This window comes from Megascapheus bottae, chromosome 3, assembly GCF_031878675.1.
Source record: "Megascapheus bottae isolate mThoBot1 chromosome 3, mThoBot2.hap1, whole genome shotgun sequence".
NCBI classification, from domain to species: Eukaryota; Metazoa; Chordata; class Mammalia; order Rodentia; family Geomyidae; genus Megascapheus; species Megascapheus bottae.
The window spans coordinates 62,649,942-62,671,328 of record NC_143511.1 but is presented as its reverse complement, the minus strand read 5'-3'; the positions used below and the strand labels follow the sequence as shown (position 1 = coordinate 62,671,328).

General features: G+C 54.2%; 2 protein-coding genes across 3 annotated transcripts in view; both read left to right on the top strand.

The window, feature by feature from the left end:
* The window catches only part of Tbc1d2 (TBC1 domain family member 2), a 42,276-nt gene extending 25,189 nt beyond the window's left edge, over positions 1-17,087 (top strand). For both annotated transcript variants that reach the window (XM_090330309.1, XM_090330310.1), the window contains 7 exons: positions 4,042-4,152; positions 5,692-5,879; positions 6,672-7,148; positions 11,651-11,771; positions 14,193-14,378; positions 15,141-15,262; positions 15,886-17,087. In XM_090330309.1, coding sequence (XP_090186435.1) covers positions 4,042-4,152; positions 5,692-5,879; positions 6,672-7,148; positions 11,651-11,771; positions 14,193-14,378; positions 15,141-15,262; positions 15,886-16,093 — 1,413 coding nt within the window. In that variant the 3' untranslated portion in view covers positions 16,094-17,087. The remainder of the gene's footprint in view (positions 1-4,041; positions 4,153-5,691; positions 5,880-6,671; positions 7,149-11,650; positions 11,772-14,192; positions 14,379-15,140; positions 15,263-15,885) is intronic.
* A 3,173-nt stretch (positions 17,088-20,260) lies between these two features.
* Positions 20,261-21,387, top strand: part of Coro2a (coronin 2A) — a 50,178-nt gene continuing 49,051 nt past the window's right edge. Inside the window, exon 1 of the mRNA XM_090330308.1 lies at positions 20,261-20,352. The gene's annotated coding sequence lies outside the window, so the exon portion shown is untranslated. The remainder of the gene's footprint in view (positions 20,353-21,387) is intronic.

The following is a 21,387-nucleotide window of genomic DNA, read 5'->3' as shown; positions in this document are numbered from 1 at the left end:
TTTTTTCTATATATGTGGCACTAAGGAATCAAACCCAAGTCTTCGTGCATGCTAGGCAAGCACTCTATCACTAGGCCAAACTCCCAGCCCTTAAAGGGACTTTTTAGCCTGCACTGGCTTTAAACCGTAATCCTTAGATCCTAGCAACTGAGTAGCTAGGATTACAGGCATGAGCCACCAGCCCCTGGCTGGGTCATGGGGCTTAAACTGGGCCTGGGCGCTGTCCCTGAGCTCTTCAGCGCAAGGCTACCACCTTACCTGTAAGCCAAGCCCCACTTCCTTTTTTCTAGGGGTTAATTGAAGATAAGAGTCTCAGGTCCTTTTGTGCCCGGGCTGGCTTTCAACCTTGATCCTCAGATCTCAGCCTCCTAAGTAGCTAGGATTACAGGCATGAGCTACCGCACCCAGCTTAAACCTTTTTTAATGTAGTGTTTAGAAGAGTCACCAAATGTCTTGTACTTTTGGGTCTAGCCACAGGAGTTCACGTTTCCTGCTGGGCCTGTGATTGTGGTCCACCCAACTTTCAAAACACAGCCCCTTGTTTGTGAGGCTCATTTCAAGACTGGGATTGTTGACCACTTGAATCTGAGAGCAGGAAGGACTTGGAGATCTTGGCCCGCCCTCCTTCTCTGGAAGGGAGGCTGAGGCACAGGAGAAGCCCGGGCTGTCCAGAGCCACATCATTCCTCGCAGGAGCCCAAGGGCCTGGTCCACCAGCATCTCCTGGCAAATCCCCTGGCCAGATCCTATGAAGGTAGCAGTCACAGCTTGCCTGTCTCCTGGGCCACTTCTCCAGCCTGTTCCCTCTTTATGCTCTGCTGATGACTGTCATGTGGCTTTGCTCATCTCTCAGGTCTCTCTTTTTCCTCCCTACAGTTCTGAGTCAAGATAGGGTACGGAGCTGAATAGGAGGTGCTATCCCAAGAGGCACTTTCACCCACCTCCCTGCCCCCACCCCCACTCCCACCCTGCACCTGGGGGCCTTCCCTAGAACCTGAAGGGAACACCTACATGACAGATAAAACCTCTGTCTCCAAAGCCTAGAGCATCATGAACCGCTTGGGCTGGGGGCAGGGTGGGTGGTGAGGAGGAGGCAGGAGCAAGTGCAGCACTGCAGGCGCTCATGGTAGCTTGTACTGAGCACCTGTTGTGGGCTGAACACTTCTGGGTTTGGATCCTGGTTCTCTCCCACACCAGCTGCTTTGCATAACATTGGCCTTCTAGGCCCTTGTTTCCTCCTCTGTAAATTAGATTTGATAATACCTTAGCACCAATCCCATAGCACCATGGTGAGGATTCAGTTACACAAAATAATGTCTGTGAGGGTGGCAGGCCTGACATGTGGTGGGACCCAGGAGCCAGCACTTCCTTCCTTTTTCCTCCTTTCCTTCCTCCTTTGCTTTCTCCGAGGTATCTGGGAAGAGTCTATGTGAGCCACAGAAAGTACTGTAGGCTGGCAGGGAGTGGGGGTAGGCAAGTAACGGTAGTATCTGCTTTGCCTTTGTCCACACTAATTAACTGGACTCCCAGCCTTTCTTGAGCAGGTGCTGTTATTGTCCCTATTGACCGAAACAACCCTGTTTTAAAGGAACTAAGAAACTAGTTTACCCTTAACCAAACATGAGTGACACTAGACCTAGAACATGGCCCAAGGAATTACATGAACTTAGCCGATCACAGAACAGAAAAGTCATTAGTCAATACATCCACCCATGGCCTTGGTGGGAGCATCAGGCAGGGGGTGCTGCAGCTAAGTGGGAAGTGTCACCATTAGGTGTGTGGCGTTATAAACTCAGAAGCTTTATGATGCATTCAGACAAGATTATCCATTACTCAGCATTAGGTCAGATTTAAAAAACAAAAAGCTCAGGCACGCCAGGCTCTCGCGGCTCCCCTGTAATCCTCGCTGCCCAGGATGCTGACCTGGAGGTCATGTTTCAAAGCCAGATCAGGCAGAAAAGCCTGCAAGACTTCATGACCAGCAGAATGCCAGACCGAAGGGATAGCTCAAGTGATAGAGTGCCAGCTGAGCAATACGTAAGGGTCTGAATTCAAGTCCTGGTGTGAGAGAGTGGGGGGTCTGGGGAGTCAAGGTGATTGACTATTAAGAGGTCTAAAGTAGCCAAAGGTAATTTGGCTATGGACCCGCAGCACCTCTCCCCAGTCACCACATGCTGCTCCGTCATGATGGTGTGATCCGCAGGATCTACAGTACAGATGCACCTTCCTCAGAGAACTTCCATTTACGTCCCTGTCTCCCAGATACGAAGTGACGTTACATCAGGCATCATGGCCCCAGCCTGTGCCTCCAGCCACCAGGCCATTGCTGGCACTCGGGCAACGTCAGCATCTTTGCGGCCTTGTTACTTTACGGTGCAGCCTGCCAGCCCTACAGGCCTGAGAGCATCAGCCACGGCACAGAAGAGACCTTCTGGAGTTTGGGTGTCCTGGTAGAAGGGAGTCAGGGAGTGACAGGCTAGAAGCACAGTGGTACCCAGTCTTTTAGCCTAGGAGCTGCTGGGGGAGACACCACTGGGACCCCAGAGAAGTGATGACACCTCTTGAGGAAGTCAGCCTGGGACAGAGGACAGCCACTCGGTGTGACTGGGAACTTCTGAGCTACGAGGCCATCTTGGTCAGAGTGAAGACTAGCCCAGATAAGGCCAGGACACCCAGGGGCCTTGTACACCACACAGGGCTTATCCCTGATGGGGAAGTACCACCAGCCACAAGTGAGGCTGCACCTGTCCAAGCCACTCAGAGCCTGCCAGAGTCAGCCCTGCAGTAGCACTTTCCATACCCGCAGCCCAGGATGCTTTCCTGAACAGGAAAGGAAGGACCTGGGTTTCAGAATTGCTAGGGATGACTTTCAGTGTGTCCTGGTGTGAATGGCTTCCCAAGTATCCTGGCCAGCAGAATAAGATCAAGAGCCATGGCCATGCCTCAGCTTCCCTCATGAACTCTCCTGGGCCATGGTCGGATCCTTTACCCAGCAGTAGCTCTCATTCCCTCTCTGGACAGCACAGAGGGGAAACTCTGTTCCGAGCCGCTCTGATTTTGAACATAGTGTTCATAATCAAAAACAAATGGAAAACATCCAGTGCTCGGATGTTTAAAATAGTAAAGGAAAGATTACAAGTTATGGTAAATTCACCCTAAAAAATAGTCAATGGTCAGCAGAAATGATTGTGGAAGCCAGGTGCCAGTGACTCACACCTATAATCCTAGCTAGTCAGATTAGGGATCTGAGGATTGTGGTTCAAAGCTAGCCGGGGCAAACAAATCCAGAGCTTCTTATCTCCAGTTAACCAGCAAAAGCTGGAAATGGAGCTGTGGCAGAGTGTCCATCCTTGAGGGGGAAAAATAGAAGAGAAAGCAACAGCACACGGCCCTGAGTTCAAGCCCCAGAACCAGCAGTATACCTGCACCCTTGCATTCCCAGCAACTGGGAGTCTGAGGCAGGAGGATCACTAATTTAAGTCCAGGCAGATAGTGAGAAAATGTAAGAAATGTGCTTCTTATATGTAGCAGGGGACACACAGAGCCAGGGGGGCTGTGATAATTGGGATACTTTAGTAAAATAGGATAATACCTCAAGATGATGCTTGATAAAAATTTCTCAGTGTTTTGCAAATATCTGATCCAGTGTATTGATTTCAAAAACCAAGCTACTTGAGCACCTGTGCTTGTCTGTACTAGGCGTTACACGGCTACCCCACTCAGTTTCCCAGCTGCCCAGTGGAGGTAGTTGGTATTCCCCTCTTGCAAATGAGGACACAGAGGCCAGGGTGGGTCAGGTCTGGAGATCTGAGACCTCCCAGCGAGAATGTCAGAGCTAGGACTTGAACTCCCACCTCAACACTCTGGGAGCCAGAATAGAGGAGGCCGTGGGTGAATTTTTTTTTTTATTTATCATTATCGGGAGCATGTCTCAAGGAAGTCTTGGCAGCTCATTCGAGGATGTTCCTGAGACCTCAGGACCAGGGAGATTTGGAGGGGACATGGGTGGACAGTTGCTGACACACCTCCTTCTCTCCTCCAGGATGATATGGAAGCATACAAGACGCAGAACCGCTTTCTCAACTCTGAGATCCACCAGGTCTCCAAGATTTGGAGGAAGGTGGCTGAGAAGGAGAAGGCTCTGCTGATGAAGGTACAGGCACTGCTGGCTGTCACCATGTCCCACCCTCCCAGCCCCACCTCTGTCAGCAGGATGCTCCTGCTCCTCTCACCTCTGCCTCTTGGGCAACCCCATCCACTGCTTCCTCAGGCCCTGGGAGCTGGTTGATGGCATCCCTCATCCTCAGTGTTTCCTGGCAGCTATAAGAGAGCAATGCCTAATCCAGTAAGCTTGACTCCCCTACCTTCAGGGCAGGAGTTAAGGTCAATAAAGATGCACTGGACTCAGGATATTTGGGGACCTAGACATAGGGAGGAAAATCAAGGAAGCCTTCCCAAAGGAGGCATCCACTTTAACATCATCCAAGCCACATGAGTGGAGAAAGGCCTTGTAGTAGAAGCATAGAGCAGGCTGCAGAGACTAGGCCCCAAGATGGGATTGTGTGCCTGATGTAAGGAACCCAGGAGGTAGCCTGGCAGGGAGAGATGCAGGGGAGATGGGGGTTATAGAAATCTGAGCGCAGGGCCCAGGGCGGCCTGATACTCTGAGAAAACAGCTGTGGCTGCTGACAGAGATGGGCATACAGAGGTCTGGATGTGAGGAGGTTTGAAGTCTGTCACTAGTGTCCCAGAGAAGGAAATCAGTGACAGGATTCAGGAAGAGAGGCAGGCCACTGCTGTGCTGGCAGGGCTGCTGCTGTTTCAGCCTCTGTCCTGAAGCTCCCACCCAGGAGCCACTGCAGTGCTGCGAGACCAGTTTTCACTGTCCCCATCTCAGACAGAAAGCCAGGGACCCAGGTTGCCTACGGGGCACAGTGCCATCTAGCGTGTGTAAATAGACAGGTCATCCTGGCAAGAGGGGAGACCAGAGGTGTGTGGGGAAGAGAACGTGGCCATTGCCTGTGGCAGTGTCCTGCTAGCTAGCACTTACGGAGAGCTGGCTCTGTGCCCATCGCCAGGCAGGACTTTACACAGTGGGCAGCTGAGCCGCAGTAGCATTTCTGGAGAGACTGTATGATCCCTGCCTTAAAAATGGGAATTCTTAAGACACAGAGAGGCTGAGCAACCTGCCACAAGCCACACCCTTGAGTAATTAAACCAGAGCAGGATTACAGATGATACTGCATCCTCCCATTTTGTTTTGTTTTGTTTTTGTTTTTTGGTCGGTCATGGGGCTTGAACTCTGGGCCTGGGCACTCTCCCTGAGCTCTTCAGCTCAAGGCTATCACAGTGCACCACTTCCCATTTTCTAGTGGTTAATTGGAAATAAGAATCTCATGGGCTTTCATGCCCCAGGCTGGCTTTGAACCGTGATCCTCAGATCTCAGCCTTCTGAGTAGCTAGGATTACAAGCGTGAGCCACCGGCGTCTGGCCCTCCTTCTTTCTGAAACAAGCTCCATCCCTGGCCCTACCCATTCCTTGCCTTGTCTCCTTTGTTGTAAACCACGGATTCGGGAGCCCTCCTTCCCCCTTGACTATACGCAGAACCAGGAGAGGGAAGCTGGGACGACTTGAAGGTGTTCACAACGCCGGCAGGCCTGAGCAGCCTTCCCTCTCCCCCCATGCCTGCAGTGTGCCTACCTCCAAGCCAGGAACTGCCAGGTGGAAAGCAAGTACCTGGCTGGGCTGCGGAGGCTGCAGGAAGCCGTGGGGACAGAGACAGATTCATTCTCCGACCTGCTGGGGCAGCTCGTCCAGGAGGCGCTGCAGTGGGAGGCCACCGAGGGCTCAGCAGACCCCGTGGAACTGAATCCCATCAGGTGAGCGTGGGGTCCCACCATCAGTGTGCCAGCCCTGCACAGCCACGACCACCTCTGGCTGCAGGCATGTGCTATGCGGTGCCACCTCAGGAGGGCAGAGTGAGAAGAGGCAGCTTTGGCCGAGCCACAGAGCATGCGCGGCCAGACCAACGTGGTGCTTCCCCTCCCTCCTCTCCCTTGCTTAGTCCCTTCAGCTAAAACTTGGTCCCTTGCTGGGCACAGCAGCTGCGGGTTAAATACACAGGAAGCAGGGGTGGCAGTGCTTGAAGCCCCTGGAGGCTGGGTGACTCACCCACTGGTGCCTAGCTTTGGCATCCAACCTGGCTGTCCTTGCTGTATGACCTTGAGCAAGTCATGTCTTCTTGTACCTCTGTAGAATGTGGCTGAGATCCCCACTTTGTGGGATTGTTAGGATAAATGGAGAGAGTGGTGGGCAGATAACTGCTGCCTAAATGCCAGGCCCTTAGGCTGGGCTCCGGGCTTTCCCGCCCCGGCCTGTTGGTGGTGTTGGGCTACCCCTCTCCATCCACGAGCTCGCTGGTGTGCTCAGTGGGACCCCGTGCAAGCTTTGCCAGGCCCCTTGGTCTGAGGCTGCATGGAATAGCAAAGGCTCCGGTGCTGGCTCAGGGGAGGTGCACCTCTGCGAGCACTTGTACAAGAGCATCTCACCGGGTGCATGGCTAGCCCTCGGCGTAGTCGGGGTGGAAGCTGGCAAGGTGCCCCTGCTTGTGCCCCTCCTCTAGGCCCAGGATCTGCACGTGCCAGCTCACTAATATGACCTTTATCTGGCAGTGAGTATGATGACTACGGCTTTCTGACAGTGCCTGACTACGAGGTGGAAGACCTGAAGCTGCTGGCCAAGATCCAGGCACTGGAGGTGCGCTCCCATCACCTGCTGGCCCCCGATGCCAAGGAGCGGGCCCTGCGAGAGCGCTGGACTGCCCTGGGTGAGCTGGTGCCCTCCTCAGAGCTGAAGCAGATGCTGCGGGCAGGCGTGCCCCGCGAGCACCGGCCGCGTGTCTGGAGGTGGCTGATCCATCGCCGCGTACAGCACCTGCACACTCCTAGCTACTACCAGGAGCTGCTGGGCCGAGGCCAGGCCTGCGAGCATCCTGCCGCCCGCCAGATCGAGCTCGACCTGAACCGGACCTTCCCCAACAACAAACACTTCACCTGCCCTACCTCCAGCTTTCCCAGCCAGCTCCGCCGGGTGCTGCTATCCTTCTCCTGGCAGAACCCCGCCATCGGCTACTGCCAGGGCCTGAACAGGTGAGCCATGGCAGCAGGGAGGGCCTGGCCTTTACCTACCAGCGTCGCTCTGAGCCACAGCCCAGCACTCTCCACCTGAAAACTGGTGTGCTCTTGGGGCGGGGGTGAGAGACACTCTCAGAACCACTGGGCAGGGCCCACAGCCCAACCTCTCTTCACTCCACACACCTTTGCTTGCCACTCATTCTTTGAACATTTACGGTCTGTCGGCCATCAGAGGAGAGACTTTGGCCCTGTAGTTATGGGTCTTCCCACCCTCATCCCTCACACCTTTAACCCACGCCCAGGTCTGAAGGTCTGGGTTACTTTCCACTTTGGTCCAGTCAGCCAGGGAGCAAGACAGATGAGAGGCTGAGGATGGAGCCTGGTGGATATCCCAGCTATGTCTATAAAAGTCGCTGGGATATGGAGGGATCTGCCGAGAGGTGAGATACTGGAGTATCTCCAAAAAAGCAGAGGTGTTTGGTTGTTTGGTTTTGGTGGTTGGTTTGTTTTCCCAGTCCTGGGGCTTGAACTCAAGAGTCTGAGCACTGTCCTTGGGCTTTCTCAAGGCTAGAGCTCTAACACTTGAGTCACAGCACCATTTCCAGCCTTTCCTATGTATGTGGTACCGAGGAATTGAACCCAGGTCTTTGTGTATGCTAGGCAAGCACTCTACCACTAGGCCAAACTCCTGGCCCAAAACAATTTTTTTTTGTTTTTTTTTTTAATCTCCCAAAGGTTTTTTGGTTTTGTTTGTTATTGTTTTTTTTTCCTTGATTGGTTTGTGCTGGTACTGGGGCTGGAACACAGGGCCTAGTGCTGTTCTGTGCCTCTTTGTGCTCATGGCTAGGGTTCTACCACTTGAGCCACAGCTCCATTTGTGGCCTTTTGGGTGGTTTTGTGGAGATAAGAGTCTCACAGACTTTCCTGCCCAAGCTGCCTTCAAACCACAATCTTCAGACATGGTGCCAGTGCAAAAGCAAGTTTTGACCCAGTTTTTCTTCTTTTTCATGCACTGGGGATTAAACTTAGGGCTTTGTGCATGCTAGGCTCTGCCGCTGAGCTACAATCCAAGTTCAGGTTTATTTAAATACATGTCTTCAGCAAAATCTATCTAAGCCATTCTGCTCTTTAAAAAAATATCATAGGGGCCAAGAGTTTGTCCTAGTGGTAGAGTGCTTGCCTAGCATGCATAAAGACCTGGGTTCGATTCCTCAGTACCACGTACATAGAAAAAAGCCAGAAATGGTGCTGTGGCTCAAGTGGTACAGTGCTAGCCTTGAGAAAGCCCAAGGACAGTGCCCAGGCCCTGAGTTCAAGGCCCAGGACTGGCAAAAAAACAAAAAAACCATCAGAGTAACTGGTGTGTGACATTTATTTAACACAAAATCAACACTCAGTGTCCTCACTCAAATTTGAATGATTCCCAAACATGGATAATCTGAATGCTTTTATTTCTGACCTAAACTTGGGTGAGTCTGAGCAAGTATTTGTATAAGTGCTGGGACCTCTGAATTGAACTCCAGTGATAACGCTCCCCCTTGGAAACCACTGGTATGTGACATCACTCTGCATGTGTGACAGATGAATCTAGAGGTCCCTTACAGCCTGGCTAATCCTGTGCTCTTCTTGTGGCTGGCTGAGTGAATTGCAATCCAGAAGGAACAGAATCTACAAAGCTTCTTTATGACCAGTGACCGTGAAGAGCCGGGTTTTGGGTTTTCACATTCGTGCAGAGAGCAGACATGAAATGGCTCTCAGGGAGGTGCTTCGCACACCTGACATGAAATCCCACGGAGGGTGCGTGAGTGCCCATTGCCCATCTGAGATGAGAAAGGTCCGACAGGCCCAGGGCCTGCCCACTGCTGCCAAGGCCTAGTGTCCTGGCCAGCTGCTAACCTTAGACTCCTCATGCGCAGAGTCCTGTAATCCACCTGTCCTTCCTCCTGTCCACCATCACCCCAAGTGGGAACGGTGGCAGGAAGGTGTTAAGCCACTCCAGAAGCTTCCTGGTCAGATGGGACCTCTGATAGAGCAACCACAGGCTGCAGTGCTGTGGAGTTGAGCCTGAGCTAAAGGAGCAGAAAAAGTCCTATAAATCAGCCTCATGGGAGAGACACTTCCCCAGTGTGGAAGGGCCAGGCCAGGATTGGGCAACTGAGACCAAGAAAGGTAGAGGATGCCTAAGAAGTATTTTTGAAGATATTCCTCTAGGCTGTACTTAACTTTTATATATAAGCACAGATATTATTTGTATAATAGTTATACTATTGCTTTAAAAAGAGCTGCTCAGACTATGGGCAGTATTATGAGGTATTCTTTTGAAGGCTCTTAAACCTAAGCTGCCTTGTCTGAGTTGCCATCTAGTGACAGATTTTAGAACTGCATGTGTTGTATCAATTCTAGCTTGTTTAGACATGGATGAAGTGGTGGTCTAATGCCAGTTTTACAGCAAACTTTTTAAAGCCAATGCCTTATGAAAATAAGTGGGTTGCTTTAAAGGTAGTCTGTTCTTTCTCCCGTCCATGCATGCCCTCATTAGGAGGCCTTCTCTGGCCCTAGATGCATGAAGTTGAAGTTCTCCGGTAGCTGTGGACAGTTTATAAACCCTGAAGAGGGCCAACCTACAATAACTGACCCTTTAATGTGTGCCAAATTCTAAACCCATGCTGGTGGAGGTTCCTGGTCTGAAGCCAGAGGAAGCTCTGGTGAGGTCTGGTGGGAATAAAGGGTAGAGTAGATGTAGCACCAGGCCGGACTTTGGTAATTCTGAGTCTAGTCCCATCCGCTATCAACTGACTATGTGATCTTGAGCCAATCACTTTTGCTTTCTGGGCCTCAGTTTTGCCATCTGTGCACTAAAGGGTAATGTCTTAACCAGAGGATAGCAGTAGGAAGTAACTTCAAGGAAATTTCTAAGGTAGCTTCCAGACTTGGTAGAAATGAGTGCCACCATCAGTTAGTTGTGTCTTCCCTGAGCATAGATTAATTAAATGTGGCGTTGATTAGTTATATCTGCCCTAGGCAGAGACAAAGTGAATATGGCCTTGATCAATCAATTAATTATGTCTGCCCTAGACATAGACCATGAAAGTAGCCTTGATCAATTAATTGTGTCTGTCCTAAGCATATCAGAGTGCATATGGCCATGATCAATTCGTGCATCTTTCCTAGGCATAGGTAAAATGTGATGGCAGATGTACTTGAACTTAGTGCCTTCTGAAGGTCCTCTTCACCATCGATGGGAGGACAGAGCCTCCTGTTTCCCAGGAAACCTGTGACTGTTCTTTTCCATTCAGCTCAGATTCAGATTAAGGCAGAGTGGGGAGAAATTCCTTCCTGACAGGTGGGCAAATAAGGGGGATTTCTTTATTTCTTCTTTCCTTTTGAGAATTCATCGTTGTTTCTAAAACTCATGACTAAAACCCATTTGTAAAACTGTAAAGAAGATTGAGGTCATGAATCTAGCCTTAGTAAGAACCCCAAGACCAGCTAGCTAAACAGTTAAGGTGCATTTGTTTTATTTTGGTGTTGGTGCCTTGTAGCCACTTAAACTCAGAGCCCCATGCTCTCTCTTGGCTTTTCCATTAAAGGTTGGTACTCTACCACTTGAACCATATCCACTTCTAGCTTTTGCTGGTTGAGTAGAGATAAGAGTCTTCCGCCCCACCTAGCTTCGAACCACAGTCTTCAGATCTCAGCTTCCTGAATAGCAAGTGTTACAGGCATCTGCTACCGTGCCCAGCTGAAGTAGACTCTTTAAAAGCTAATCTGCGGAAAAGCTGTGGTGTGCCCTGCTAAGTCCCCCAGGAAGCACCCCCCCCAAGACTGCTGTGATTAGAGCACATAGGGCTTGTCACTACAGATGTCCCCAAGGCTTTCCAGAGATAGAGCATATCACATGCCCCCAACGGCTACCAGGGACGGGGAAGTGTTCTCCGGGAGTCCTTGCATGTGGACCCTGCGTTCATCTAGCATCTCAGACCAGAGGAGAAGTGGAGAGAAAAGGCACCGTGTGTGTTGAACACCTTGTGGGACAGACAGTGGGCAGGACGCTGAACCTGGGTTCTCCCTCGGTAGATGTTACCCCCCTCCATGATGGAATAGGACTGAGCCTCAGAGGTTGGTATAATTGCCAGTGCCGGGCATCAAGGGTTCTGCTAGCTGTTCACCTTCACGTAGCCCAATTATGATTATGAGAAAGCAGCAGCTCAGCGAGGCTGAGCCTTGCCCAGTGTCACCCAAGAAGCAGCAAGACTAGGGTTCACACCCAGACAACCTGACCCAGACCCCCTGCTCTGAAACCATCACCTACCTGTGCTGTAGACGACACGTTGGACAGCCTCCCCCAAAGAATGCCACCCCAAGAGGTGCCAGGCCCCCGAGTCTGGCTAGAGAAGGGGCTGGCTGGTGCAAGTATGGGAGATTCTGCCCCACGGCTTCAGGGAGCCACCCCTGCCACTAGCTGTCTGGCGGAGCCATAGCTGCGGTGGGTCACTCCAGGCTCCCTCCTCCTCCAGGCTGGCGGCCATTGCCCTGCTGGTCCTAGAGGATGAAGAAAGTGCCTTCTGGTGCCTGGTAGCCATCGTGGAGACCATCCTGCCCGCCGACTACTACAGCAAGACACTGACAGCATCCCAGGTGAGCAGGGAAGGAGGGAGGGGACAGAGCAGCCACACCAGGCCGTGGATCTCGGGAAAAGCAGGCTCTCTACTCTTCTCTCCACCATGGCCCATAACTCTGCGTCTATGGAAGTTCCGTGAGCTAAGGGCCTGCCCAGCCCTTGAGACGAGTGCTGACAGTTCTTGCTGTCAACAATTGTCTTCCTAAGCAGGGAAGGGTAGAGCCACTGTCACCCACTATCGGCCAGTCACAAGCTTCAGATTGCAGATCAGTGAGACAGGAAGTGGACTGGCCAGAGGATCTGCAGTAGATTGCCTGGACATCACTCCTTGCTGGGCTGGAGGGTGGGGGTGAGATGACAGGCCTTGCGTAACAGTTGTCCACAGTGTCACACATCTGTCCCCAGGTTTTTATCCACTCTATCTCCTTTGGCCCCAGGGTCAGGCAGAGTGGGGGTTCTGAACTCCAGGCAGCCATGTGGTCGGTGATGTCTGAATCCCAGGCCTGTCCACTGTAGAAGCAGGCTGCTCCGGCTTCAGTGTTCTTGACAGTCAAGCCCATCTCCCACCCGTCTCCCTGCTCAGCATCCTCCTTTCCTTCCCTACTGTCACCGTCTGTCACACACTTGTCGCTCTGTCAGCAGTAATGACAGCAGAGGCTCAGCAAGCGGGGGAGTCTCAGAGGCAATCAGGGACTGCACTGGAAGGGAAGCCAGCCTAGGTGCCTTAAAGGTGATTCTTTTCAGCTTGTTTCAGTGTCTGTTTCTCGACTACATCTGTGATCAGACTCTTTCCAGCCATGTCTCCATCCCCTGCTCTACAGTGCCCAGCCTGGCTTTCATCCTTAGGCTTACACCTGTCATCACCAGGGCTGTACCTGCCTTGGCCCTGTGAACTTGGCCTAGCTTAAAGAAGTGGAGCATGGCCTAGTGGTAGAATGCCTGCCTAGCATACACAAAGACCTAGGTTGGATTCCTCAGTACCACATGCATAGAAAAATCCGGAAGTGGCACTGTGGCTCAAGTGGTAGAGTTCTAGCCTTGAGGAAAACTCAAAGACATTGCTCAGGCCCTGAGTTCAAGTGCCAGGACTGGAAAAAAAAAAGGAGGAGGAGGGGCCGGGAGTTTGGCCCAGTGGTAGAGTGCTTACCTAGCATGCACAAAGACCCAAGTTCAATTCCTCGATACCACATACATGGAAAAAAGGCTCAAGTGGTAGAGCCCAAAGACAGTGCTCAGGCCCTGAGCTCAAGCCCAGGGCAGGCAAAAAAAAAAAAAAGAAAAAAAGAGAAAAAAAGGAGGAAGAGGAGGTAGAGGCAGCAAAATGCTGGAGCTAGCTGGGCGTGGTGGCTCATGCCTGTAATCCTAGCTACTCAGGAGGCTGAGATCTGTGGATCAAGGTTCAAAGCTAGCCCAGACACAAAAGAACCGGAGACTCTTATCTCCAATTAACATCTAGAAAATGGGAAGTGAGGCTTGACTCAAGGATCGGGCAGTAGCCTTGAGCTGAAGAGCTCAGGGAAAGTGCCCAGGCCAAGTTCAAGCCCCATGACCCACAGAAAAAAGAAAAAAAGGAAGGAAGGAAGGAAAAGAAAAGAGCTAAGCAAGGCACCAGTGGCTCATACCTGTAATCCTAGCTACAGGAGGCTGAGGTTGAGAATTGTAGTTTGAAGCCAGCCCAGGCAGGATAGTCTATGAGACTCTTTATCTCCAACTAATGTCCAAAAGATGGAAGTGGAACTTTGGTTCAGGTGATAGAGTACTAGCCTTGACCAAAGAAAAGGCCGGAACAATGCCCAGACCCTGAGTTCAAGCCCCAGGATCACCCACCCCACCCCCTTTCACCCCCACACAGTGGAAGCTGGTTTTCTACCCTCATGGTTCTTCTGGTCCGAACTGTCTCTCAGGGCTGGTCCTGGCAGGCTGGGAAATATACCAGTGTCCTGGCTTAGGTCAGGCAGCACATCAGCTCATACACGAATCCTCCAGGAGACTCAGAATGTTAACCTGCCAGGCTGGTATGAAACCATCGGGGTCCAGTGGAGCCGGGGTAGAGGCCTGGCATGGCCACCAGAAGAGGTCATGGCAGCCTCTGCCTGCAGCATCACGGCCTGTGGAGGACACTCCTGGAGTCCCGCGTGGCAGGATGTTGAAACTCCTACAGCTGGGCCTGGTATGAGAGCAGATAGAAGCCTTGGGCCCATGCTTCCCTGCCCCTGGGGCCTGTGTGCACAAGACAGTATCTCTGAGCTCAAGATCTGGGTAAGCCAAGGGGCCAGGGACCAGAGCAGAGTGGTGTAGCCTGTGGCTGGCCTGTCAGAAGCAGCAGGTGATGTGCCACTTGGCTGCTCCTTCCAGGATGATGGAAACAGGGTTTGGGATGGGCAGGGGGGAGGCAGCTGCTTCCCAGGCCACGGTACCAGGCGCCCATCACCTTGCAGGTGGACCAGCGGGTGCTCCAGGACCTCCTCGCAGAGAAGATGCCGCGGCTGGTAGCCCACCTGGGGCAGCGCCATGTGGACCTCTCCCTCATCACCTTCAACTGGTTCCTGGTGGTCTTTGCGGACAGTCTCGTCAGTGACATCCTCCTGCGGGTCTGGGATGCCTTCCTGTATGAAGGGACCAAGGTAGGCACCGGCCGAGTGAGCTCTTGGTTTCACCCATCTCTTAGTCTTGAGATGGGAAAGACCTGAGCGCCCTATCGGGGCTTACTTTTGTAAGCGGAAGTTCTGTACACATATGAGAGGAAGTGGAGTCCTCTGAGAATGTTCCTGTTTGGACCTGAGTGGGAGTTAGAGCTTGGGTCATGGCCAGTCCCTACCCTGTTATTGCCTGGAAATCTGGGACAGAATCACCTATCAAAGTCCCATGGGAAGACACAGTGCTATCCGGGCACTGGTGGCTCATGCCTGTAATCCTAGCTACTCCAGAGGCTGAGATCTGAGGACTGCAGTTGAAAGCCAGCCCAGGCAGGAAAATCCATGAAACTCTTAGCTCTAACTAACTGCCAGAAATCAGAAGTGGGGCTGTGGCTCAGAGTGGTAGAGTGCTATCCTTGAGCAACAGAGCTCAGGAACAGTGCCCAGTCCCTGAGTTCAAGCCCCATGACTCATAAGATTAAAAAAAAAAAAATGACACTGTACTGACCTCACTAGCTAGGTCCATGGGCCAGCACTTCACCCATCATGAAGTTCAAGGACAGGGCCGAGACCCAATCTAAATACCTAGATTTCAATTTGCCTAGCTTGGGGTCTTCAGTCTCTCTCCCACCCACTGGCTGCCCCTGCCTCGTGCCTCCAGAGCTACCCAGGATCTCTGCCCTGCCCTGGTTTCTGCTTTTGGAAGTGCCTCCCTCACTTCCTACACCTCACGGGACTCCACTGGCTCAGGTGGTGTTCCGCTACGCCCTGGCCATCTTCAAATACAATGAGGAAGAGATCCTGCGTCTGCAGGATGGCCTGGAGATCTACCAGTACCTGCGCTTCTTTACCAAGACCATCTGCGACCAGCGGTGAGCCCTACCTACCCCTCTGTCTACTGTGCACCCCCAGACCACAGTCACCCTGGAACAGGAGGCAGAGGCTGCACGTGTGCGCAGTAGACACTGCTCCTCCAGGACACCCCAGACCTGGGCTCTGCCCTCAGTCCTCACAGTTATGCTGCTCACAATGCCTCATGGCCACCCCATCTTGGTCAGCTTTTGTTAATCAAAACTCTACCCCTGGGCTCGGAGTGTGGCCTAGCATGCATGAAGCCCTGGGTTCCTTGGTACTGTATACATAGAAGTGGTGCTGTGGCTGAATGGGGTAGAGCTCTAGCCTTGAGGAAAGCCCAAGGACAGTGCTCAGGCCCTGAATCAAGCCCCAGGTCTGGGGGGAAAAAAAACTCCCCTGCTATGTCACTTCTTCCAGGAAGCCTTCCAAGACCCCTTTCCATACTGAGTTAACTGCCCTGCTAGCTCCTTCCTATCCCAGTATATACTGCTGGGTGGAAATACCTTCTTATTCCCTCTCTTCTCCCTGGAAGGGGAGCCGCTGAGGTCAGGTGCCAGAGCTGGGCCCCAGGGTGTCTGGGTGCCCAGGAAGGCCCCGCCCTTGTGGGCCCTGTGCTGTGCTGACCACATCTTCCTGCCAGGAAGCTGATGAATATCGCCTTCAACGACATGAACCCCTTCCCCATGAAGCAGCTGCAGCAGCGGCGGGCAGCCCACCAGGAACGGCTGGAGGCCGAGCTCCGGGAGCTGGAGAGACTGAAGGCGGAGTACATGGAGAGGAGGGCGTCCCGGGGCAGGCCCGTGCGGGAGAGCTGTGGCAGCGAGGAGGATGGGGAGGGCGAGGCCTGACTCTGCCCCTCACCGACCAAAGCCCTTCTCACCCCAGTGAGCAGGCCCCCTAGAGGTCAGGCCTGGCACCCCATTCCACATGACCCCGAACTTGGGGTCTCCCCATCAGGACAGTTCTGGGAAGCCACTAGTTGGCATTTTCTCAGCAATGTCACACCTGTCACCTGCATACACACACAGAGCACTTTAGCACATGGCAGGTGAGAGCGTGGGGTCCCCTGGGGTGTTTCCCCAGTATATCCATATAAACTTCCTCCATAAACCACCACCACTGTTGGAAATAGCCTTGGAACTCTACCTGCTGTCACCAAATGTTCCCTGATGGACAGGGTATGCTGAGACCTTTCAGCTCTGCCATTTCTGGCAGTGTTGGTGGTGCTGCTCTTCAGGGTTCTCGTCTCTAGGTAGCAGTCACTCTGCAGTGCCAATGGGCCTTGCAGGCTGTCCTGTGTACCGGGAATCATCCCCAGAGCCAGCTTGGGATTCCCCAGGGAAGCCACGGGGAACGTGGAATGAGGCTGGGAAATAAATGCTGCTTTAGTACCCACTGGGGGCCCCACACGAGTCACAGGGTCATCTCTCTTGCTCCCTGGGGTGACCAATGATGCAGCAGAAACTCCCCTCCCCCAGATTGGCAGGCAAGGGCAGCACTCGGGTTTATAGCCCTGCCCTGGACCAGTCCTGGACTCTTCTTGGTCCTTCTCAGCTCAGGGACCCCACCCTATTCCACAAGTGGTCTGGGTAACATTGTCTTGGGTGTGCTGATCCTAAAGCCTGAGCTCTGTCCCTGTGCTTCTTTTGCTCAAGGCTAGCACTCAACCCACAACTCTACCTCTGGCTCTCTGCTGGATAATTGCAGGCAAGAATATTACAGACTTTCTTGCTCAAGCTGGCTTAAACCACAATCCTCCGATCTCAGCCTCCTGAGTAGCTAGGATGATAGGCGCATGCCACCAGCATCCAGCTGTGGATCCTGTGTCACTCTCCTGGAGGTGAGGGCAGGGAAGGGCAGGTCTCTGGGGAGGCTCTTCTAGAAGCTTCCAGGCTCTACATGAGCTGCTTCCTTCCTCATAGTTCTCGTGGAGTCTCCTATTCTGAACCAGGCCATAACCAAACCCAGACCACCCCTCCTGCCACCCAGAGTGTGAACGAGGGGGCACCCAGCTTCCCCCACACCGTGCTCAGCACTTGTCCCATATTCACATGGCTCCGATGACCAAGCTCTGGGACCCCCTGCTGAGGCTCTTCCACCATGAGACGGTTTCCATGAAGGGTGGTGGGCTAGAGGGGACCCTGGGGCCCTGGCTCAACCCTACTAGCTGGCCACTGAAACCCTGAGATTACCATGCTGACTAAGGAATCAATCTCGCAGGGCATGCAAGAGGGAGGAGGTAGGTGATACTGGTACATAGCCCAGAGAACGGCTTTCCTTGTAGTGGGCAGCCATCTCCCAAAGGAGACAGCCACAAGGGCCCGGGGCTCTGGCCCCAGCCTGAAATCCAATTCCCCTTCACAGGCAGCAGCCTAGCTTCTCCATTTCTTTCTTCTCCCTCTCCATCTTTCTGCTATTCTCTTCCTGTCCTCCCCTCTTCTCCACCCTCAGCAGAGAATGGCTGGGCTGTGGCCTCCTGTATGAACCTAGCTCCAAACCAAGGAAAACATAATCCCAGCACTCAGGAAGCTGAGGCAGAAGGTCGTTCAAGGACCACTGGAGCCACACATGGGCCACATAGACATACCTTGTCTCAAACAACAAATAGCAAAAACTAAAAATAAACAAGGCAGGCACTGGTGGTTTACACCTGTATTCCTAGCTACTGCGGAAGCTGACATCTGAGGATCATACTTTGAAGCCAGCTTGGGCAGGAAAGGTCAGTCATGGGACTTGAATTCTGGGCCTGGGAGTTGTTCCTGAGCTCTTCAGCTCAAGGCTACTGTCATACTCCTTGAGCCACAGTGCCACTTCCAAGGCCATAAGATTTTTTTTATCTCTAGTTAATCAGCAAAAAACCAGAAATAGAGCTGTGGTTCAAGTGCCTTAAGCACAAAAGCTCAGGGATAATGCCCAAGCCCTGAGTTCAAACTCCAGGACCAGCACAAAGAAAGGGGTGGGGAAGGGATGGGGAAGCAAAGAAAAGGGAATTTGAATTGTTGGTCAAACTGGAATTGGAGCTAAACCCTTTTTATCAGAGATCTGTGCACACAGCAGGCACGGCATGGGGGCAGGGTATGCAGAGGATATCTGGGTCTGCTGCTAGCACTGCTCCTGCTCCCAGGAGCCTGCCCACCTCCTGGAGGGCGACTGGAGCCCACCCCTGGTATCAGGTTCCTGGCCCTGCACCACAGCTGTTGCCCCTTCCCCAGGGGCTGCTGCCTTCCAGGCTGGAGGATCTGATCCTCAGAGCCCCTCCCAAGGTGGGGACAGTCTTCCAGCAATAAGCATTCCTACCTGGCCCCACAAGCCAAGGTCCAGCACCTTTCTACAGGAGGAAAGTCACCTAGGAGGACCTCCTCTCAGTAAAGGGACTGGAGGACTCTAGAACATCCCACATCCCCTTCCACGGAGTACCCAGCAGACCCTTGTCCTGGCATCATCTCGCAGCCCTCTCCCCTGTGGGCACAGAGCCACAGCATAGAAAAGCTCCAGGGCTGGTAGGTAAATGGAGACCGTGAGTCGTGTACAGACACAGCTACACACACACACACCCCCTGAGCAAGCTGTTGACCGATGTGTGGCCGAGTAAATAAAGATGGCTGTGCTGATGCCCTGGGACTAGTCTACCCCACTAAGGGCCCCTAGACGGTGCTAACAGATGGCTTAGCCTTAGTCAGACATGCTGCCTGATACCCAAACTACATCCCAGATCTACGTCATGGATCTACTCAGGATTGTGTGTGTGTGTGTGTATTTATACTGTACTGGGGCTTGAACTCAGGGCCTCTCATTCTTGCTTAGCTTTTTTGCTTAAGGCTGGCACTCTTCCCACTTGAGCCACACCTCCACTTCTGGCATCTTGCTGGTTAATTGGATATAAGGTCTCTTGGTTTGTCTGCCCACACTGGCTTTGAACCTTGACCTACAGATCTCTCTCCACCTCCTAAGTAGCTAAAGTCACAGGTATGAGCCACCAGCACCTACCCCCCCCCCCACGGGTGCAATTCAAATGGTCTGGAGTGCCCAGAGGTTGAGCCCATAAACCACCCCAGGTGCGGGGACTACTTCACTGAGTGGGGGCCCCTTTGGATCCAGCCCTGAGCCTCTGAGGCAGATGCTGCATTGTCTCCTGACATAGCCAAGGCCCAGCCAGCTCTTCCGTTGAGTTCAGAGCCCCTGGCCCTGGCGTCTTTAAAGAGGTCTCCAGGAGCTTGCAAGCAAGCATCCGTCCTGTTTTCGTATCTATGAGATGGAGTTACGACCAGATAAAAAGGGCGGGTAGGGTCAATGTAATAAAGTATACACACTTGCACAGTACGCTTGTTTAATCTCTCCACAACTGAGGGCCTACTGTGTGCTGGGCACCGTTCTGGGCTCTGAGCCGAACCACTGCACGAAAACAAGGGCTTTGTGGGGAGGGGGTGGCCGGGGTGGGGGCTGCCTAGGGTAGCATTCCTGTGAGCCGTGTGCATGCAAAATGGGGGTGCGACAGTGATGAGAGGTACAGCAGGTGCTCCGTGCCTGGCTCATGCCCCCCGCCCCGCCCCTACACTCGTGTCACCATGGGGGGGGCTGGGCAGGCTCGCGGCAGCGCCCCCTCCTGACCGTCGGGGGAAGGAGGCGCCCTCCAGGACGCGCCCCAGAAACGCAGCGCTTCCCCGAGCCTGGCGTCTTCTGATCCAGCCCTCAGCCACTAAAGCTGACGGCAGTCCTGCTTCCATTTCACGGAGGGGTAAACTGAGGCCCGGGAAGGTCGCGCGCGCCCGCTCGCGCTTAGCCTGGAGGAAGGAAAGCCCGAGGCGCAACCGGGCGTGTCTGGAGATCCCCCGCAGAGGTCTCCGGCACCCGCCCCGGTTCTGCGGGATGCGGGCGCGCCGGCGTGCAGACTGAGCGAGAGCTCGGCGGCGGGCGGACCGGCGGGCGGACCGGCGGGCGGGGGCGTGGCCTGCCTCGGTCCTGCCCACCCAGGCCCCGCCTGCTCCCGGCCCCGCCCGCCAGGCCGCGCGGGGAGGCGGCGGCGCCGGGCGCGGGGACTCAGCGGGCGGCGCGGAGCGTGGAGCCGGAGTGCGACGCCGCCGCCGCCACCTGCGGGGCCGCCAGCAAGGTAGGGCGGGCTGCGCCCACATCGGCTGCATTGGAGGGGCGTCGGGCGGGACCAGCGCGTGCGCCCCCCAACCCCGGCGGCCGCTCGGGCAGGCGGAGGGATGCTGGGCTCCGCGCGCCACGGGGACCCGGCTTCCAGCCCCCTGCGTGACCTTGCACAGAGCCCTGCTCCCCCCCCCGGGCCTCAGTTTCCCCATCGGGAGAGCGGGCGCAGTGCGGCCCCCCACCCCTCCTCGGCGAGCGGTTGCGGGCTCTCGACGGCGGAAGGGCACGCTGAGCACCGTCCGCCCCTCCCGGTGCGGGGAGGCGGAGAGGCGGCTCGCCCTGGGTGCGGCCAGCCGGCCCGGGCAGGCCCCCTGGTGGCCCGGGTGACCCCCCCCTTTACCTGGCTGGGTGACCAGCTGGGCCTTCGCTTCCCGCTAAGGAAAACAGGGCGGAGAAGCCTCCCAGGGCCCCCGCAAGGCGACCTAGGCGTGCGGGTGGGGCTTGCCTTGTGCGCTCGCCGAGAGTGGCCTGGGCTGGGGCTGGAGGAGGCCAGCGCGGGCGGTCGCCGGACCCTCAGCCACGGAGCTTCCTGGAACTGACCCAGGAGGACCCTCACCTGCGACTGAGATTAGGGTAGGGCTCCTGGGGCGCTTCCCGGCCATCTCCTGGAGCCCACTTCCGTGCCTCCGCCAGGTGGGACAGCGTGATGGCTGCTCTTGGACCTCCAGATGAGCAACAGCACCAGAGGAGTGATGTCTGCATGGAGCTGGGGGAAACAAACCCCGGTCTGGGAGGCACTGTGGTTCCAAGCTCTCTGGATAAACAAGACCACTGGGTGGTCTTTCTGGCCCTTTCACACGCTGATGGTGATTGGGATCTCACTGGCTGAAACAGCTGGAAACCACTTCTCACCCTCCTCCTCCGAATCCCCACCCTGGGGCAGTGATCTAGTCCCTTAACCCTCCAGGCAGAATTGTCCCCTGCCAGTGTCCCTGGTCAGAGAAAAAGTGGGATAACACTTCTGCTCCCGAGCTGGGGTTACTCAACATCC